The sequence below is a fragment of the Sminthopsis crassicaudata genome, chromosome 4, assembly GCF_048593235.1.
Source record: "Sminthopsis crassicaudata isolate SCR6 chromosome 4, ASM4859323v1, whole genome shotgun sequence".
Lineage (NCBI taxonomy): Eukaryota > Metazoa > Chordata > Mammalia > Dasyuromorphia > Dasyuridae > Sminthopsis > Sminthopsis crassicaudata.
The window spans coordinates 192,932,766-192,949,690 of record NC_133620.1 but is presented as its reverse complement, the minus strand read 5'-3'; the positions used below and the strand labels follow the sequence as shown (position 1 = coordinate 192,949,690).

General features: G+C 37.9%; 1 protein-coding gene across 4 annotated transcripts in view; it reads right to left on the bottom strand.

The window, feature by feature from the left end:
* The window catches only part of REV3L (REV3 like, DNA directed polymerase zeta catalytic subunit), a 232,455-nt gene extending 216,342 nt beyond the window's left edge, over nt 1–16,113 (bottom strand). For 2 of the 4 annotated variants that reach the window (XM_074310076.1, XM_074310077.1), the window contains exon 1: nt 15,883–16,113. Coding sequence is in view for 2 of the 4 variants with exons in the window: in XM_074310074.1 (XP_074166175.1) it covers nt 15,425–15,563 (139 nt within the window). In the remaining 2 variants the exon portion in view is untranslated. The other 2 variants (XM_074310074.1, XM_074310075.1) reach the window with 1 other exon arrangement.
* Between the last annotated feature and the right edge of the window lie 812 nt (nt 16,114–16,925).

The window sequence follows — 16,925 nt, the reverse complement described above, 5'->3', positions numbered from 1 at the left end:
CAAAATTTTTTGCACATACGAGTTCCTTTCCCTCCTTTAAGATCTCTTTGGGATGTAAGCCCAATATTAACACTGCTGGATCAAAGGGTATGTATGCACAGTTTGGATCCGTTTACAACTCCATCAACAATGTGTCAGTGTCCCAGTTTTCCCACATCCCTTCCAACATTCATCATTATCTTTTCCTGTCACCTTAGCCAATCTGAGAGGTGGGTATTGGTATCTCAGAGTTCTCTTAATTTGCATTTCTCTGATCAATAATGATTTAGAGTACTTTTTCATATGACTATAAATAGTTTCAATATCTTCATCTGAAAAGTGTATGTTCATCGTCTTTGACCATTTATGAACTGGAGAATGGCTTGCAATTCCAATAGACTTGTGATGGAAAAACCCATCTGCTTCCAGAAAGAGGACTATTGGAGCTGACTGTGGATTGTAACAGGTTTTTCATCTTTTTCAGTATTGCTTGCTTGCTTTTTGTTTTTTCTCATTTTTTCACCTTTCTAATCTAATTATTCTTATATAACATGATAAATACAGAAATATGTATAGAATTGTACATATTTAATATATATTGACTTACTTGCTATCTGGGGGGAGGGGTGCAGGAAGGGAGAAAGAAAAATCTGGAACACAAGATTTTGCAAGGGTGAATATTGAAAACTATCTTTGCATAAATTTTGAAAATAAAAAGCCATTTTTTTTGGCTTCCTTGAAATGAAAATTTATTGCTTTCTATTTCAAATCCTCTCATGTTCTACTATGCACATGGAAATTTTTTCTTATTTTATAATTAAGGTTTTCTAATTTTTAAAAATTTTTAATAGTTTTTATTTACCAGATATATGCATGGGTAATTTTACAACAATGACAATTGCCAAATCTTTTGTTCCAACTTTCCCCCTCCTTCTCCGCCCCCCCAGATGGCAGGTTGATCAATACATGTTAAATATGTTAAAGTATAAATTAAATACAATATATGTATACATGTCCAAACAGTTGTTTTGCTGTATAAAAAGAATCAGACTTTGAAATAGTGTACAATTGACCTGTGAAGGAAATCCAAAATGCAGGCGGACAAAATTAGAGGGATTGGGAATTCTATATAGTGGTTCATAGTCATCTCTCAGAGTTCTTTTGCTGGCTGTAGCTGGTTCAGTTCATTACTGCTCTATTGGAACTGATTTGGTTCATCTCGTTGTTGAAAATGGCCACATCCATCAGAATTGATCATCATATAGTATTGTTGTTGAAGTGTATAATGATCTCCTGGTCCTGCTCATTTCACTCAGCATCAGTTCATGTAAGTCTCTTCAGGCCTTTCTGAAATCATCCTATTGGTCATTTCTTACAGAACAATAATATTCCATAATATTCATATACTACAATTTATTCAGCCAATCTCCAATTGATGGGCATCCATGTAGTTTCCAGCTTCTGGCCACCACAAAGAGGGCTGCCACAAACATTCTTGCACATACAGATCCCTTTTCTTTCTTTAAGATCTCTTTGGGATATAAGCCCAGTAGTAACACTGCTGGGTCGATAACTTAAAAAGCCATTTTTTAAAAAAATATTTTTTTCTTTTTTTTTTTCTTTCTAAATGAGGACTAAGGAATGGTGTATTTCTCACAACTAAAAAAAAAAAAAAAAAAAAAAAAGGAAATTAAATTATAAAAAAATAAAATAAAGAGCTTCCCTATGTATACTATTCAAAGAATAAAGTAATCAAGAATAGGATAATACAAACTACTTTGTAAAAAAGATTTCCAAATTGGTATGATAATACTATGGAACTAAATAAAGTGCTAATATAAAGCAAAGACTCTGTGGAAAGGCCACATGGTAGAAATCCAGTGTCAGAGTCTGGAAAACTCATTACAGTCTCTGAGACATACATGAGACATAAAATGATCCTCAGTAAGTCACTTCTCAAAATTATAGGTCAGTAGTGTCAAACTCAAACAGAAACAGGGGCCACTAATCCATACCTAAAAATCCTTGGGGCTGTATATTGACTTAGTTTTAAAATATAACGCTTAGCTCTATTTTATTGTATTTTGCTGGGAATTTTCAAAATCATCCAGTCTGTAAGAAAAATGGCTTGAGGCAAAGCTCTGAGTAAATGGTACTTTACAAAAAGATTCATGGTCCCCTCGAATGAAATGGACCTCAGATATTCCTCATAATGTGAGATGCTCACTTCATCTAGGGCCTTAGTTTTATAATAATTGATAACTGGATAATACAGGTGAAGCAGACCAAAAATACAGAATCTCAATGCTTGTCCTTGGACCTCTAGGAATATCTACACAAAATACAGAATCCCATTGGTTGACAAATGGGGTAGTGACCTGACCTTAACCAACCTATCTTTACCTTTCAGGAGGGCTGATAAATGGATGTCAAAACATCTACATGGGCCAACATGCTGGAACAAGAGCAGGTAGGAAGTAGTCCAGCAACCAGAATCACTCACTGGCTACAAGCTCATGGTCATCTTTTCAAGTTAAGTAACAGAGATTAAAAAAGCAACTTTTCATGTCATTAAGTCACCTCTGTCACATTGAGTTTAGTCACCATAAGGAGAGGTTCTCTAGTTAGTTTTCTATGATTAAACAAGTGAATTTATAATTTGCAGTCCACAGCTCTGAGGCCCAATAGAATTACATGAAACTTAATAGTATTGACTGGAATGAAATAGGAATCCAATAAATACCTATCATAATTTTTATTTATTTGCTAAACATTTCCCAATTACCTTTTAATGTGGTTTGGGTGGCATTTTTGCAGTATGTGGACTGGTATCTAACATATTATAGGCAATTTTGTGTCTATACATTGCAAGGAAGGTAACATTGCTATAAGTTGCTTTTTTTCCTCGGCTGTTTAATATCTGAATCTCAAACCCAAGTTTCAAGTTCTAGACCATTGTTGATTCTCCTATATTGTAATATTTAATGATGTTAGGCTTCATATCAAGAAAGCATACATTTTTACTTTTCCATTACCAATGGAAACAAATAATTATAAACACTATTAAGAAATTATCTGTTTACTTAGGAATTAATCATATATCTTGTCACATGCTTGAAGTATGCAAGATTTGAAATAACTCACATGTTACTCTAAGGAACTAAACTGCACTTTCTACCTATTTCAAAGCAGATTCAAATCATCTAGAAATGGCATTCCAATAGCCCTATTTCCCAATTTTGCCTAAAATAAATTCGGTCTTAAACACAAAACTTGGAGAATAGAAAAAGAAATTAACTTAAATCTTTTTTTAAAATTATGTAATATTCTAAAAGGTGTGTTCTTCAAATATGAATTAAACAATGATATTTTCTCCTCGAGCCTAAGATAGAAATCTTTATTTTGTTAATATTCCAGGAACATAATCTTATTTAGTACTTCCCACAGATATGCTTTGTAACATTTCTGAAAATTTGTACTCAGAGAATTTAGGTTCAACCTGTGCCTGGCTCTGCCACATACTACCTGTGTAACATTGGACATTATAATCATTTGACTTCTCTGCCTTATTAAAAATATGTATTAATTCATAACCAATACTAAAACTTCAACAATCCAGGCACAATAGTCTAAATATGCCTTACCTTTATATAAATATATAATCTGACACAAATACAAAAAGGGACATGTAAACACAATTATCAATTAAATGAGACAAGTTGAAAACTAGACCAAAAAAAAAAAAGAATCCTTCCAACTTTTAATTCTATAAGCTTAAAATGTTAAAAAATAGTCATAGCAATGCTACTATGCAAAAGTATTTCAAACATTTTGTAGGGGGGGGGAACATATTGGTGCTTTTCTGGGGGAGTAATAAAAGGGTGTGGAGATTATTGGGAATAAGATAAAGCGGGACCAAGATAAAGAAAATGAAGGCAAGGGGAAAGGATGTGGAGAGAAAGAGTAAGAGAGGGATTCTTGAACAGGGGGTATATTAAATAACAGGAGGGCAAGATAGAGGGTAGTAAAGCAGAGAAGTCAGGAAAAGAGAGACACTCAAACAAAATAAAGATCAAGAATTGAATTTTACTAGATTAAAAAAAAAGGACATTATGTGTTTAAAAAGAGAAGAAATAAATTTCTACAAAATTTTAATTGATATATTTGAAAATATAGTATATACTGAAAATACTACTATAGTAGTAGTAATAGTAATACAGTATAATTTTTTGCAATACACACGGTGAAGTACACCAGTGAAAAGAATGGAATTCTTTTGGAAGGAATAAAGTTAGTGATACCTATCACCAAAAGTGACAGTCAATATTTATCAGTTAATCTGTCTGCAACTGAATTTTACAAATATCATCTTTGAAAATGTCTTTTCATAGAGATTGGTACTGCCAAATACTGATAACAATCCAAGAACATATGATTTAATTGAATATATGCATTACTTAAAAGACTTTTCTAGAATTCTTTTGGAATTTTGTCTTGATGTTTGTCTCCAAGCATGTCATTACATTGTAGGGTAATCACTTCCAGTTGAAAGTTAGGTAGATGCTCCTTAATTGCAGAGTTAAATCGATTTCAAAATATGAAAATTTTGCACTTGCAAAGAGTTCCCCAAAATACTGCTGTAACTATAGCTTGAGCTCAGAAACATGCACATTGCAAATCTGTGGGAATGTAGAACTTGCTTCCTGTTTTATAATTGACAGCAAAAGAGTATATAAAACAGTTTGAATTATTTGTGATTCAAGTAACATTATTTAAATGTGATTGAATTTACTCATCATAGTTTAAGTTTCACTAAAATATGCTCTTCTGTCTTATAATTTTAAGTTGGACTTATTAAAAAAAAAAAGTGTTATTAAGTCTGCAGCAAAAGTTTATTTCCAAAGTTATTTAGTTATTTGATAGTAGTGGTTGAGGATATTCAGAAAAATTCCAATTTTGACTCTAAACTAAAAATTGTAATAAAAAATTTCCCCTCTTCTTTTCTTGTTTCAACATTATTGGGGATACATTAGTAATTAAAAATAATATCAGAGCATAGCGATATGTGAACCATTATAATTACAAATTGTGTTATACCTATAGCACTACAATTTGTTATGATTGAGTCACTGTCACTTTTCTATTTCTGTTGAAGATATCATCCTTCTAGTGGCTCAGATTCAAAAATTTCAACATTAGCCTGCATTCCTTATTCTCTCCTCATCCCCAAAATAGTATCAGGTGCCAAATTTTGCTGTTTTTGCCTTCACAGCATCTTTTACATGCCTCCAATCACAAAGACAATCCTCTCAGTTCAAACCCTCATCACCTCTCACTCAAGTCACAATAATTTTTTTATTGGTTTCCCTCCTCAAGTCTCTCTATTCTATACAATGCTGCCAAATTAATTTTCCTTACACGCAGATGTAACTATGTAACTTCTCAATTCAACCAACTCCAGTGGTTTCTTGTTGCTTCTAAGATTCTGTTTAGCTTTTAAAGCCTTATACAATCTAGTCCCAATTTATTTTTCCATCTTCACTGGATATTACCCTCTCCTGCATGCTGGGATCAGGAAACCAGCACACTTTACTTCCCTTTATCATATCTTTGCACTTCTCCTGTCTCATGTCTGGGATGCACTTCCTCCCTATCTATACGTGATAGAGTCCTTCTCTTCCTTTAAGATGTGGCTTAGACACTATTCTCTACATGAAGCCTTTCCTGATTTCAACTGCTATTATCTTCCCTTCCACAGCACTTTGAATTTAATTAAACAAGTGATTAATTCTTATAATGCTCAATACTTGTTTATTTTTAGTTGAATTATATCCAAATTCTTTTTCAACCCTTTGGAAAGATATTTCTCTTATGTTATCAATTCCACATCCCTTTTTGTTGAATCTGTGAACTATGTGTACAAAAACCTATTCTTCCTCAACTTTATACTTATTCAGGTTCAAAAATCACTTATAGCATATCTTGTACTTGCCACTCAAAAAGAAATTCAAAATGTGTAGATAAGTCAAAAACTTGTCTCATTATAACTATTAATCCCACAGTAACAACATATAAATAAGTCACACTGATTACAAAGAGCGTCATTAATGTACTGATTCCAGTGTTATTAAAATTGTGCTCATACTTAATGCTAAAAGCTAAAATCTGCTAATGAAAATTTCAAATATCTGAACAACTATTTTATTTGTGTGATCACTAAATCTTTGTAGTGCTCTTCAAACTTTTGTTTAATTACATCAAATGCTAAATAAAATCTTTTTTAAAAAATTTTTTAAAATGATTCAACAAATGGGGGCAGCTAGGTGACGCAGTGGATAGAGCACTAGCCTTTAATTCAGGAGGACCGGAGTTCAAATCTAGTCTCATACACTTAACACTTCCTAGCTGTGTGACCCTGGGCAAGTCACTTAACCCCTGCCTGGGGCCGGGCAGGGAAATGATTCAACTAAAAAGGTAATCAAAATGTTTTTTCATTATAAGGGATTTTTATAGTCATAAATATGTTTTTTTACTTCCCCTAAGACAAGTATTTCATAAAATTTACTCGACTACTGACTGAAATATTTCCCCCTCATCTTCTCCCATTTAAGGTAAGTATATAGCTAGTAACTTTTATTTGAAATAAACTATTCTAGATTAAAGGACTTTATTTTAAAAAGACATCATGTATGTATCTTTATTTATACATGGTACATTGGAAAGAAGGATAGATTTGAAGTTACTTTTCTATTTGCACTCACTCAACTGGAGATCTCATCAGCTCCGACAGGTTTAGTTACTCAATTCTATTTATTCATTCCCAGTCTAAGATCTTGAACCATCAACTAACAAACAGTCCAGTATGGTTTGACTATAAGTTCATATAGGGGAATAATATCCATCAAGACTAAAAAGATTGGAAGTGATCAGGTTGTAAAGAGCTCTGAAGGCTGAAAAGGAAGTTTATATTTAATCCTATAAGTCATGTGACCACTAGAGTATTTTTGAGGAGGGGTTTATGGGAGGACAAGCATCTCTGTTGTGAGAACTCTTGCTGAGCCCTTTTCAGGGCTGCTTATCCACCTTTATTCAATTTTCATTGTGGTTCCAAGAACCTGTAATATGAGCAGTGACCATTTCCCATTAAAACCTCTCATTAGAAAGGCTAAACCAGGTTGAGAGTAATTCATGGACCTCAAACCTTAGTTAGGGGGATGTTTACCTCAAGCATGTGAAGAATTCCCCAGTAGGGTGGATAGATAAGAATAATTTGTTCCAATGGCCATGGAGACAACTGAAGCAAGAGCTGTGGAGCCCTTCAAGCTTGGTCAAGCATCCAAGATGCATCCACTGCATCCTAGATGAGCGCCAATCATCCTGACTTTTGCTTTGACATTGGGCTTTGATATTCTGAAGAGACTGATAATTTTGTGCAACTCTATTTAAGTGCAATTCACATGTAAGTCAAGACATAACTTCATGATGTCACTGTTCCTCTCTAAAAACAAAGAAAGAAGAACAATAATAACAATTGAGGAGATGTTATAGACATCAGCATATTTGTCCTTTGATAAAAATCCCTTTGGCAGGCAGTTGGGGTGAGTGAGGTAGCATACCAAATAGAAGGCTACTGCAACAGTCCATTTGAGAGGACTTAATCTAGGATGGTGAAAAGATGATATCTGATAGATATAATAGAAATAGGAAAAAAACAAACAAACAAGATTTGGCAACTGACTGCCTTTATAAGGTAAGCAAGAATAAAAAGTCTAGGATTCTACTGAGGTTGTGAATTTAGATGACTAAGAGAATGGTGGTAATGGCAGTAATAAGGAAGTTTAGGAAAGGTTGTGGGTTTTAGGGGAAAGAGAATAAATATGTTTTGGAAATGATGAACTTGAGATGACTTTGGAACACCCAGTTTGAAATGTTCAATAGGCAATAGAACTCACTAAGTCTAGCATTTTAAATATGGAGATGATCACTAAATCCATGGAAGCTGATCAACTCACCAATTAAGAGTAGAGAGAATCTATGCCAGAAACTTGAGGGATATTCACAGATAGTGGTTGTAACATGGAAGATCCAAAAGAGGAGACTGAGAATTTCCAGACAGATAAGAGAATTCAAAAAGAGTTGAATCACAAAAATCAATGGGATAGTATTCAGGAGGAAGAGGCTGCAGTGGTGTTGAAAGACAAAGGACTTCAAGAAGGATGAGGAGCAAGAAAAGGCCATCTGATCTGAAAATTCAGAGATCACTAATGGCTGTGGAGAGAGCGCCTTCAATTGAATGATGAGATCAAAAGAGGGTTTAGAAGAAAGAGAAAAGGAAGTATAGATCCCCATTACAAACAACTTTTTCAATGAGTCTGGCCAGAGGGGGAAGAGAAAGAATGACAGCTACCAGAAATGGCAGAATTTAGTGAGAGGTAAAGATGGCAGAAATATAGGAATATTTTAGGAATCAGAGAAGGAGCCAATAGAGATTAAAATTGAAGATTAGAGAGTGAGGCTTATGGTGAAAGCAATCTGCTGGAGCTAGGAAAAGATATTTGGAATCAAGGGTGCAGGTAGAAGAGTTGGTTAGAGTAGGAGACAGAAATGTGGGAGGAGACAGTGGTTATGGTGTTGGAGTGATGTGAGAGGAAAAGAAAAGAAAAGGGAAACTTGACAAATGGACTCATTTTTTCAATGAAGAATGAAGCTAGGTCCTCAGCTAAGAGGGCAAGGAGAGATTTGAGAAGAAAAGAGGTTTGAAGCAATCACTGTGACTGGAATATATAAATGACTAAGGAGAAATAAAAGTACTGCCTGATGTTATAAGGGTCCAGTTCTGCTTATCTAACATAAATTTGTAATGGGCACACTTAACAAGTTTTTGTGGCTTCCCTCAGCAGTAAACAAGTAGGAATAGAGGAACAGTCTAAGGTTCTGATTTGGCAAGGTGTGACCTGAGATTTTTGAAGGATAATGGTGACAGAAATTTGGAGAATAGAGAGAATAGTACAGATGATTCTGGTGTCTAGCTGAGGTACAGTGCAGCAGTAGGTAATGAGAGTTGAATAGACTAAAGAATTAGGAAGTACAGTAATCTATAAGCTGATGATCCCAATTATGATGGTAGGAATGGGGGACAGAGATTTCCAGCCAAGAATTAAATTCACAACGGAAGGAAGGAGAATGGCCTGGGAGAAATGGAGGATGGAGGCAGGGAGAACACAATGTGTCTAAATATATAACAGCTTTCAGATCATGGATTGCAAGATAAACTTAGCATGAACAGTTAAAGTTTATGAGTAAAGATGGTAAAGGGAGAGTCTTGAAGGGGCAATGGAAAGCAAAACCCGATTATTCCTATTCTTCTACCTGGACCAATAAATCAGAAGGCATGAGAGAAAATGTGTAGCCAGTATTAGAAAGGGTCGTTAAAGATGCAGTGTTTTCTGACGGGAGGCAGTTATCAGTGAATGTTAGAAGATGAAAGGAATGAGAGATGAAATTTAAAATGAAAGGAAGTTTGTTCATTACCGAGCCAACACTCCAGAGGGCACAGAAGAAAGGGTATGCAGATCTGAACTAGAATATTAATGGACTAGTGACTAGTAGGAATGAACAAGTGGACAACTGGTATTGGATGTTTCATAGACACCTCAAATTCATTATCTCCAAAACAAAACTCATTATCTTTTGTCAATAAAAATCTACTCCTCTTCCAAATTTCCCTATTAATATTGAAAGCATTAACATTCTTCCAGTGTCAATATTAAGCCCCTTACTCTCTCTACATATTCACTCAAAAATTACTTCACAAGACCTTTTGAATCTAACTCTTTTCGTGTAGCTACCACTTTAGTTTAGGCCTTCAACACCTCTTGCTTGAACTATTGCAATAACTATCCAATGATCTCCCTGCCTCTCTCCATGTCAATCCATTCTCTATTTGTCATTCAAAGCCCTTTACAATGTGGCCTTATTTTTTTTTAATTTATTACATATTAATCCCCTTCATAATCCAATCATCCCGTTTTAATACTCCATTTCCCTTTGACCATATTTTTGACCTGCCTGTCCTCCATGTCTAATTTTCTTGTCAACCCAATTGCTGGCAATCATCTCCCCCCCCCCTTCCCATGCCAAATCATCTTATCTCTATTTTATATATTCTACACAATTATGTGTAGACAAAAGGAAAGCACTTTAAAGGCAGCTATTATTTCACTTCTGACTTTCTACACATAGTAGGCACTTAATAGTTGTTAATTAATTTAATTTAAATTCTGATTCTGACACTAGCTGTGTGAGTTTAAACAAATCACTTAATTTCTCTGGGCCTGATTTGGCATCTGTCAAATATTCAAGTTGGATTAAAATATCTCAATCTACATGGAAAAAAGAATATGTCTACAAAGATAAATTTACATATATATATATATATATATATATATATATATATATATATATATATATATATATATATATATATATATATATATATATACACACACACACCCCAATCTAATACATATAGTTTCTTGATTATCAACAATTGACTACAACTTTGAAACTGAAACTTTGCAATTTATCCTTTATTCTTCTCCACATCTCAATGTACATATCAAATATGTTGACAAGTCTTGTAAATTCGTATCTACCACACTGCTCACATTTGTTCCAATTACATAAATAAGTAGTAGATCCATCCAGCATGGTACTGTAACTTCTTCCTACTCCAATGTAAGCCTTCTTCAGCTTTATCCTAGACCACTACCATAGTATAAAAGATTTCCCAACTTCCATTTTCTCTCAATTCCAATCCATCTTTCACATTCCTGTCAAACTATTATTCACAAAACCTAGCTGACCACATAAGCACATATCTCTTCCCTCAAGATGAAAATCTTCAATGGCTCCCTATTTTTTCCTAGAATAAAATACAAAATTTCCAACCTAGCATTTAAAGCTACTGCAATCTTACTCCCATCTATCCTTCCATTTACATTTCTTATAGTCCCTTTCATGTACTCTCAAATATAGACAAATTATTCTTCTAGCCGTTTCCAATTATGATAATTCATCTTTCACCTCCCTAACTTACATAAATTAATCCTCAAACCTGGAAAGCCTTCCTCACCTCCATTGTACAGAACTAGTAGTTTTCTTCAAAATGTGATTTAAATGTTAGTCACCTCATATAGAAGACCTTTATTTGACACTAGCTCTTCTCCCCTCCCCCATAATTACCATGCTCTCCCTCTTGAAATTAATTATGCTGTTTTTCATTTATTTAATGGTATATGGGTTGTATCTCCCAGCAGAAAGTAAGAATGGAAACTCCCTAAGGGGAAAAAGTGTTTTGTTTTTGTCTTTGTGTCTTGGACAAAATAGGCACTCTAAAAATGTTTGCTGAATTGAAATGAATCAGCTCTAGGAAGTCTGGTTTACAGGGTTCACAGAATATATTTATCATATGATAATGATCAAAAACCCTATCGCTGGAAGGGGACCTATCAAGATTTTTTTCTTTCTTTCTAGTCCAGTATCTTCAGATTACAGATGAGGAAAATAAAACTCAGAGAGGTGAAGTTCAGAGGAACTCTAAGAAAGAGCAGAGCTGGGCCTGGAACCTAAGTCATTTGGACTCCATATCTAATAATCTTTTCACTTCAACCAACAAACTTTCTCTCATAGAATGAAGAAAGATAATAGGCCTAAGATTCTCCTAGAAAGAGGTTTCTTCCTCTACTTACAAATTTGGCCTATCATAACTAATTAAGATCCTTAGTTTGTGAACTGAACACCAGATATTGGCTCTTCTTTGCATCTCAAGTTCAAAGCCTTTTCAAAGGAGACAATTCTTTTTAACCTGGTGTTAAGTCTGTTTTCACATGGTCTGAATTAAGCCAAATAACTGAAAAGGATCAAGATGTGGAAAATAGCTTTCCCAAGTCCATTTTATATCAAAGATATTTGGAGCTAGAAGGGACCTGGGAAATTACCTAGTCCAACTCCTTCATTTTACATAAAGAAACTGAAGCTCACATCTATCTAGCTTTTAAGCTAATCAGGGCTGATACCCAAGATCTCAGATCCAAATTTAAGTCCCTTTCCATCCCATGCCTTTTATTATTTAAAGTCCCAGAGCAAACACTTCTATATTTAAAAAATTAAAAAAAAAAAAAACCACATTAGCTCCACTTGTAAGCATTTATCCATAAATACTCTCACTAACGTAGGAAAGGAAGTAGTTGGCAGTAATAAATGTCACAAGTGAGATAACAAAATAAAGCTTTTAAGGGAAAAAAATTTAATGTAAAGAAAACACGAGTAGGTCATTTTAAAATAATGCTTTCTTCAAATAAAGAAAGTAAAAATGATTCTTTTAGGACTTGAGTAACCACTTTTATATATTATCTAAACTTTATTAGTTCAGAAAATCTAACAAGAGTTGTCCATTTTTTAATCCAGGATATCTAATTTTTAGAGTGATTCAAACTAAAATTTAAATGGTCAAATGAATTTAAAGTAAACTAAACTAGATTTTGAGAAAAAAAATCATTTCCAAGAAACAATACAATCTGGCATAATTTACTTATTCATAATCTACTCATTCAGAAATAACACTCCTTAAGATATCAAGGCAATTTATTCTTCTGAAAATCAATAACTAATTTGTCTTTGATATTTATTCCTTGTATCATCTTGGGCAAATGAGTCATTTAACTTCCCTGAGCCTCAATTTCTTCATCAGTTGGCCTCTGAGGTCCCTTCCAACTGTAGTTTTGTGATTCTGTTAAAAGTCAATGGAGATCCCATTCCCCCAAAACAAGGCTTTAAGAACATATTAAGATTTAATTCTTAAACGTTGAACTTATTCCTGGCATATTGTATAAGCTGATTTAATGGTAATTTAAATTATTTACATTAACAAACATTATATAACCAAAATATTTCACTGTCTGGCATCAATATTCAGATCACACTGAGGCTTTACTATTTCATTGCATGATCAAAAGATTTATCCTAGAAGAATTAAAAAAAAATTTTTTTAAGGATAACTTTGTCACTAGTATGTTCACAGATTCATAAAATTAAAAGGAAACTGAGTGGTAATTTTGTCATACCTCTCATTTCACATTTAAGGAAACTGAGTCCCAGAGGAAATGTGACTTGCGAAGGTAATGAAAGTATTAAGTAGTAATACTAACACTGAACACATGGTCATGACTCCAAATCCAATATTATCCCATTAAAAAGTGCAAGTCTACGAACAATAAATAAATTTTACAAATTAATTTCCTGTTTAAAAAAAGTCAGGGGAGGGGAGAGTATTTGGAGTTGTTAAAAAGCTATACAACAAAAAATGACTTTAAAGACTGAAGCAAAAATTCCTCTTATGCTTTAAAAATAAGATAAATAACTATTTTTATAGGTAATAGTTTTAATATTAAAATAATTTGTTCTTTTATCCACTGAAATTCTCTATCAATTTAATTTTTGGACAAACTCAGACTCTACATTTTTGGACAAATACTTATAAAATTATAATTGTTTTATGAATCATTCTACCAGAGCATGAAAATTCACTCAAGAATTTTCAATAGCATGGGGAGAGGGCAATTAAAATGAGCTGCAGGGAAAAAATGTAACAAAATATAAAAGTTATAGCCTAAGGCCTAGCAACTATTTTATTATTTGATTTCTGACTATGCAAAGCTATGTCAACTTCAGGACCTCCTTTTTTCTTTGCACCTGAAGAAAGAACAAACGAGAGAATACAAATTCCAATTAAGAACAAAGACAGCATCCCTTTAGATTAAAAAGGATAGTAAACCTATCTTTGCCAGTACTCTATCTGCCCACCCCCCAAATACTCAAAGTTTCAAGTAGCTCTCTGGTAATAAAACCTTACAGTATTAAAATGCTATCTCAAGAAGGTGTCAACACCCCCTCTCTTATTAAAACAAACAAAAAACAACCCAACAAATGACTACTAATGAAATGCTCCTATGAACATTAATTATAACAACAATACAAGGGATAATATTATTAAAAAAAAAAAAAAAGACCATTAATTATAACAAAGGAAATCCACACTAAAAGATAAATGACTGGGAAAAAAATTTAGTCTTTAGGGAAATGGTATTATTTTGGTAGTCTACAGGAACTGGAATCTAGTAGTATTAAGGTGAATCGTGAAAAGGGCAAGAAGCATCAAGTGGGAAATACAATTCAAAATCCCATGGGACAAAATGCTTAGTAGAGGTAAGGTCATCCTTTTGTGGGGAAGGAGAGGAGACAGTACTGTAGGCCACTCAAAACATGTAAGAATAAAAAGCAAAGTAAGTAAAAAGCACCTTGCAAGTTTGGCCAATATTCTAGTCCTATAATCATGAACCTCAGGAGCTTCTGAAAGCATAGCTAAGATCACTCCATTTCCCTTTCCCTCATTTGCTGCAATACAGTCTCAAAGCAGCAGTTTTCTCTAAAGATGTACGGTCTAAAAGGCAATCCTGCCACAGCACATGGCATTCTGTACGTTCACACAACTGTTTAATTGTGATTTCTGACAAATTAAACCTCTGGTAGGTTTTTCCTTCAGAAACACCCATTTTCCTGCTTCCGAGGGTGCCATCCTCACGCAAAGCGCTGCACCTGCGGGGTGCTGTCTGCTCCCCAGACTCCCGAGACGTCAACGCATCAAACCCTACAAGGAATCGCACACAGCTAACAGGAAAGCCACATGGTCATTGCCATGAGAAAGCGAAGTGGCTCCGGGCGCCTCCCTCAATGTACTGCCCACTGCATCTTCGTGGGGGAAGGAAGGAATCGAGGAGCCGCTGGCAGTGGTGATGGGGGTAACCATTTGACAACAGAAATGACCGCTTCCTCTCTTGTGGAGCTATTTCCAGACAGAGGCAGCAGCCGAGAAGCTCGACATGGTGGTGCTTCCCACCAGGTGATCGACGCTGGGGGGTGGGTGAGGGGACTTCCCCCGACAGGTCCGCGAAGGCTCCACAAAGACCATCCTAGCAGGGCAAGGCGGTTCTTCCATTTAAAGGGGGAGGGAGATGTTGAGAAAGAAGAGGTCGGAGTCGGGGAGGAGGGGGCGGGAGGGAGTTCGGCGGCAGTCCTCCAGATCTCAGCAGCCAGGCGCAGTGTAAATACCCGGGGAGGCTGCTTCTCTAGCCTCCCTCTCCCCGCCAGCTGGGGTAAGGGTGTCCTCCCCGCCCCCCTCCCCCCTCCCCCCGCTCCCGACGCGCAGCACACGCTCAGACAGACAGCCCCCCACAGCTCACCCCTTGTCATGCATGAGAGAGAAGGGAAGAAGGGCGAGGGACTGAAGGCACCGGCGGCGGCGGCGGCCACAGCGAGCGTGCTCGTGTATCCCTCTGGGTGGGTGCCCCCTCCCCCGCCCTCGCCGATGTTCGCCCCGCGCGCTTACCTGCGGGGGTCGCTCCGAAGACTCGCACTACCGGCACCTTCTTGACAGGGGCCTGCGTGAAGGGGGATTGGCAGATATCCAGCCCCTGCAGCGGGCTGGCCATGTAGTAATCGGCAGTCACTATCCGCACTGAAAACATGTTCGCCGCCGCCGCCGCCACCTCTCCTCCTAGTAGCCACACAGAGCAGTAGCAGCAGCAGTAGCAGCAGCAGCAGTTCCCGCAGCAGCAGCAGCAGCAGCAGCAGTAGCAGCAGCAGCAGCAGCGCCCCCTCCCCGCCTGCCTGCCGGCCCCTATCTCCTCTCTCGTCTCCCCTCCCCTCCCAGACAGTTAGGAGGAGCAGGAGCAAGAGCGGTGGCGTCGGCGGCGGCGGCAGCAGGGCCCGGGGCTGGGGATCAGCGCTGCTGCTGCCGCCTCCTCAGGAGCACCGCGCGGGGGGCACGGCCAGAGAAGCCCTTACACTTTCGTCGCTGTCGCTGCCGCTGCTACTGCTGCCGCCGCCGCCGCCGGGAATTACACAGGCTTCTCCGTCCCAGGCTGCAGCTCTTGTTGCCATGATGATGATGTCACGGACGCAACCACTGGGGGGAGGAGGGGGTGTGTGTAAAGAGAGGAAGAAGGGAGGAGGTGTGGTTACGGAGATGGGGTGGAATGGAGGGTCACTGGGAGGGGAAGGGAAGGATTGTGCGGGAGAAAGGGGGGAAAAAAGAAAGAGAACGTTTCTCCCCCCCGCCCCCGATCCGGTAGTTTGAGAGGGGAGGAAGGGCACGAGCCGGGTCCAGCCCGGGCTGGGCTCGGGGGAATCGATGACTCGGTCTGTAGGTACCGTCACCTGGTGCGGGGTAAAAGAGAGGGAAGGAGAGGTGGAGTGCCGATGTCATGGATGGTGAAGGAGGGGGTCGCCTTTCAGTCACTCGCGGGGCAGGAGTGGTTGGGGTTGGGGGAAGGGCGGCTGTGTGAGTCTGTTTCAGCGGTTACGCGGGATTGGCAAAGGCTGCGGCATTTCGCGGGTTTTTTGGTTTGTTTTTTTTTTCCCCCTTCTGACCGCCATTTCATGTCCTGCAGTGGAGGCGGAGACGGCACCCGGCGCCTCCGCCCATTTTCTGGAGGTAAGAAAAGCCAGGGAAGGGGAGGAAGTCGGGGAGGGGGAAAGGAGGAGGGCGGCTCCGAGCCGCCCCGCGCGGGAAGGGAGGGGTGAGCGGGAGAAGAACCGACCGCTAAGCCTTGAGCTCTTCAGGTAATGTTCGGAGTTCCTGCGCGTGGCCCGGAGGCGGTACGAGGGGCGGAGGAGCGCGAGGCTTCGGGCTCAGCCTATAAAAGGGCCTCCCTGGTCGTTTCGCTCCTCGTACGTGCCGGCAGCCGGCAGTGCCGCCTCGCTCTCCTCTCCTTACTTCTCTCTTCTCCCCTTCCCCCACCCTTTGCTGCAGTGTGTGCGCTCTGCCTGTTAATGAGTCTTATTCACGCTCCATTCTGCTCTGCCCTGCCGTGCCCTGCCCTGCTCTG